The sequence below is a fragment of the Oncorhynchus clarkii genome, chromosome 21, assembly GCF_045791955.1.
Source record: "Oncorhynchus clarkii lewisi isolate Uvic-CL-2024 chromosome 21, UVic_Ocla_1.0, whole genome shotgun sequence".
Taxonomy (NCBI): Eukaryota; Metazoa; Chordata; class Actinopteri; order Salmoniformes; family Salmonidae; genus Oncorhynchus; species Oncorhynchus clarkii.
This window is the reverse complement of record NC_092167.1, coordinates 25,790,039-25,794,930: the sequence shown is the minus strand read 5'-3', so window position 1 is coordinate 25,794,930 and position 4,892 is coordinate 25,790,039. Positions and strand designations below refer to the sequence as shown.

Below are 4,892 nucleotides of genomic sequence, written 5' to 3'. Positions count from 1 at the left end.
TTTGGAAACTTTAGAGTGTTTTCTATCCTAATCTGTAATTATATAAATATTCTAGCATCTGGTCCTGAGAAATAGGCCGTTTACTTTGGGAACGTTATTTTTCCAAACATAAAAATAGTGCCCCCTAGTTTCAAGAGGTTAACCGGCTGTCACAATCTCCGTACAATCAGCACGAACCACTTGGGCCGTATCGCTCAACAGTGCCTTCCACTTATAAAGCAGCTGCTTCGCCTTGATTTCATTCTTTATTAAAAGCTACCGCAAAGCTTTTTCATTTCAAACAAGCACACTTTGATTGGTTGAAATGTGTTGCTAGTTAGCCTATCAGCGCTCGGCTATGATGCTTTTGTTAGGTGGTGGAGCCTTTAGATTCTAGCCAATGTCTTAAGTAGCTGAACATGTTTTCTTCAAAAACAACTTCATATCGAAGGAGTGCCTTTGATTTTACGGCCTGCACAACGACCGTTAGACCCAATGCCGTGTTTCTGCGCATGAGCTTAGCTAGTCAATGTCGCCATGATATCCCCTACAACAAGCATTACCTGGTGATTTTGCCAAGACAGACAGATATTTACCTACACAGCACCCTTAACCTTTTTTTAACTGACTACATTTTTTGTTGATTAAATCTGACTTTATAAGTGTAATGAGTAATCCAGGAATGTCATGAGTTAATTGACATGAGAAAACTCAAAATTACTTCGGACAAGCTCCACTCTTTTGGAAAGGCAGTTTCAACCTATATTCATACTGTACTGTCTTTGTTCTGACCTATAAAAACAATTAAACCATTTCACTGTTGAACAGTTTTAATTTATGTGAGTGTGATTTGCAGGAGGCACGTTCCAAATGAGGTTAGCAAGCTAAATCTAGCTCATTTACAACAGACAAAAAGTTCACGCAAATATATTTTTTTACTGTTGAAGTACTCCTATTTGAAAGTCAAATTCATATTACAAAAAGTCCCTAAGGTTCTTTTAACAAATTGTCGGGCCTAGTCCTATTTTCATGTGCCAGAATTATTTTGCATTAGAATGAAAGGGTGACATAAATTACAACACTCTCTATAACCATTTGACCTTTTAATATCTCGCTCTCTCTCTCTCTCATATCTCCGTCTCATATTACACACACAGGAAGTGAGTATATGCTCATAACAGTATATCTATTTCCTCATCATGGCCATTTGCATCTCAGCTACAGCAAGCCTGTCATGTCTTCTCTTGCCTGACGCTTCTTTCGCAGATAGAAAATGGTGAGTAGCCTACATGCCTAAAAAGGTTTTCTTTACTATCTTTACTGTCTCTTCTCTAGAACTAGTCTCTTCTCCAATCTCATAATTTATTTATCCTTTATTTCTAGAAATCCTATACAGTCAGGTCCATCATTCTTTGCACCCTTAAATAAAGATAAGCAAAAAGACAGTATAAAAAAAATACAAATACTGAGTTATATTGCATGCTCAGAAAAAGAAAATCATTTTTTTTTATGCTAATACAATTTCTCAAAGAAAGAGATTTTTCTTAACAAGTAATACAACATTTTAATAAGTAATACAAATTATTGGCACCCCTGTCTTCAATAGCAGTCTTTAATGGCGAGGATAATGACACTGAGCCTTTTTCTAAAAATGTTTTATGAGATTGGAGAACACGTTGGGAGGGATCTTAGACCATTCCCCCATACAGAATCTTTCCAGATCCTTAATATCCTTTGTCAGCTATTATGGACTGCCCTTTTCAATTCAAAACCACATTTTAAATGGGGTCAATTCAGGAGACTGAAATGTTGATTTTGTGGTCAATTAAACATTTCTGGGGCGGATTTTGATTAGTGCTTGCGGTTATTACTTTACTGGAAGATCCACTAGCGGCCAAGTGTCAGCCTCCTGGCAGAGGTAACCAGGTTTTTGGCTACAATGTCCTGGTACTTGGTAAAGTTCATGATGCTGTTGACCTTAGCAAGGGCCTCAGGACCAGTGGAAGCAAAATAGCCCCATAACATCAAAGATCCACCACCATATTTTACCATAATTATGAGGTACATTTCTGCATATGCTTCTGTTTTTCAATACCAAACCCACAACTGGTGTGCGTGGCTAAATAGCTCTATGTTCATGTCATTTGACCATAGCACCGGTTCCAATCCAAGTGCCAATGCCGTTTTTCAAACTGCAGACGGTGCTATGGTCAGATGACATGAAAATAGTTGGCAACAAAAAAAATACAAAAAATAAGCAAATGCACAAAATGACCTCAAACTTACGGTAAAATATGATGGTGCATCTTTGATGTATGGGGATATTTTGCTTCCACTGATCCTGTGGCCCTTGTTAAGGTCAACGGCATAATTAACTTTACTAAGTACTTTACTTTTTAAACAAAATATTGTATTAGGATAAAATCCAAAAATATTTTTTAAAAATTGGAGCATGCAAGATATTTGGCACCCTATTCTGTACATGGTGCATTACTTTTTAACAGGGCCTGTAGGACTCTGGTCAGAAGTAATGCACTACATAGGAAATAAGGTGCCATTTGGGGAGAAGCATGTGTCTACGTCCTCGTGTCTGAATAGCCAAATAGATATCCCTGTCTGTCTGATTGGTTCCACATTACTACGTATTACATTACGTAAGACTTTGGTCAAAAGTAGTGAAATATAGGGAATAGGGAGCCATTTGGGGCTGACATTCACCCTTCTGAACAGAACTGATTATTATTACTATAACATCATACTGTATCTGGAGACTGTAATTGTTTAGTAAAAATATACCCCTGTTTTCTTATAGCATCATCTATGTTTGGTAGGCAGAGGCATGTGTTTTAGCCTTTGATAATAAACTATTATCGCACACACACAGATACACACACACACACAGAACACACACACATAGTGGTGGTCAGTGCTGTTTAAGATTAGGGAGGACAATTTGTATGTTTTATGAGCATGGCCTTATTTCAATTACAGCATATTGGATGACTGTCATTCATGTTCCATTCACCCAGTTCAATGTAACATCACTAGGTTTATGCTACTATATGATACTCATGAGGTTGCTACAACCTAGTCTATGAATAAAAAGTTAGAATGTAGGTGCACACAGGTCGAGAGAAAATATTGAGGTGACAAACAGTGACACATGGACAGACAGCAACACATTCAATACCGCCTTGCACACTCTTGACTGCATCAAGCTGATCTAGGGTGTAATCATTAGTCCAAAAGTTGAAAATGAGAGTTTATATTGGACAAAGTCAGGTATGTTTATCCCCTTTTTATTCCGTTTGCTTCCGTTTAAGAAACGTTTTTCAACAGAATCGGCGGAACAAATACACCCCTGGTCACACGTAAACACAGTTCACATTCATAGCAGCCACCTTGTATTCCTTCTCACATCTATGCACTCTCCTCCTCTCACCCTTTCCCTTCATTTGTGGACTTCACTGCACAACACATCAGCTCTATGTGATCAAGAAATCAAGGACATCCTCCAGAAGTTGTCATAATTACTGTGTAAGTTATGGAAGGGGGTGAGATCCTAGGTTTTGTATTGAAGTCAATGTACCAAGAGGAGGACGGAAGCTAGCTGTCCTCCAGCTACACCATGGTGCTACCCTACGGACTGCTGTTGAGGCTGCTGTAGACCTTCATTGCAAAACAGTGTGTTTTTAAATTATATTTAGTATAGTTTATCTAAAAATTATACATTTTTATTTTTATGAAATTCATTGAGGAGGATGGGTCCTCCCCTTCCTCCTCTGAGGATCCTCCCCTGCACACACATTCAAACCAAATACATTTCACATGTGGATACAGTTATCCATTAGAACACCCTGACACACTGTTGCCACTGTGAACTATCCTTTATTGAGCTGTATTACATCTGTGAAATTATCCAACACACACACACACACTTCCATCATCTATCAAAACACATCCTGGGTTTCAGGTCAGTTCTCTGTAATAACATAGACAGGAATAAACGCTTTGACTTTGTGCCAGTTCAATTATGTGTTATAGACATGCTCTGGCAGTGAGAAAGCCAAGAACGTTTTAATAGTTTTTTTTGTACTTGTAAGTGAAGGTAAGTTTTGTGAAATGTTTCCTAGTACTCATAGTTATCTAAATGTACTTGGTGATGCTGTGAAGCTTAAAATGCCAATCAAATTTCCCAAGTTTGGGATAATAAAGGTCTTCTAGTCTAACTTTGTACATCTTTTTTCTCACTTTCCTGTAGTAGCCTAATATTGTAGAGCATGCAAAGGCAGAGAGAGTAGGTATTGGCTTTACAATGCATCATAGAAGCTCTTATAAAGTCAGACATTCAACCACAGTAAAAGACTGAAGAACAAAGCCAAACGGTTTCTCTTTCATCTCTGATCTAAATAAAACTGCAATTCCTGTCAGTCTGTCATGTGACCCACTGACTTCCTGGAACCTTGACAGCTGTGGTGATTGGCAGGCTCGCTGTGGGTTTCCAACCTCTTGTCTTTTTCACGCACAACACGCATACACACACACACTGGCTGTGGTTTCCGACCACTGACTTTTCCCAACCCTACTGTAGTCTGTGACGTTAGAAACACAGGAACACACAGACAACATAAACTTTAACTTGAACAGTGGTGGAAAAAGTATCCAATTGTCATACTTGAGTAAAAGTAAAGATACCTTAATAGAAAATGACTCAAGCAAAAGTGAAAATCACCCGGTGAAAGTAAAGATCATTTCAAATAGCTTCTTAAGCAAACCAAACAACAAAATGTTTTTCTTTTTTTTTAATCTACAGATAGCCAGGGCATACTCCAACACAATTTACAAATTAAGCATTTGTGTTTAGTGTGTCCGCCAGATCAAAAGGCAGTAGGGATGTCCATGGATGTTCTCTT

At 38.2% G+C, this 4,892-nt stretch overlaps 1 protein-coding gene across 2 annotated transcripts in view; it reads left to right on the top strand.

Moving 5' to 3' along the window:
* The first annotated feature begins 1,175 nt into the window (after nt 1–1,175).
* LOC139379373 (uncharacterized) overlaps nt 1,176–4,892 on the top strand; it is a 6,480-nt gene continuing 2,763 nt past the window's right edge. Inside the window, exons 1-2 of one of the 2 annotated variants that reach the window (XM_071122180.1) lie at nt 1,182–1,255; nt 3,463–3,516. In XM_071122180.1, the coding sequence (XP_070978281.1) occupies nt 1,253–1,255; nt 3,463–3,516 (57 nt within the window). In that variant the 5' untranslated portion in view covers nt 1,182–1,252. Of the gene's footprint in view, nt 1,256–3,462; nt 3,517–4,892 lie in introns of both variants that reach the window. The other variant, XM_071122182.1, reaches the window with a different exon arrangement.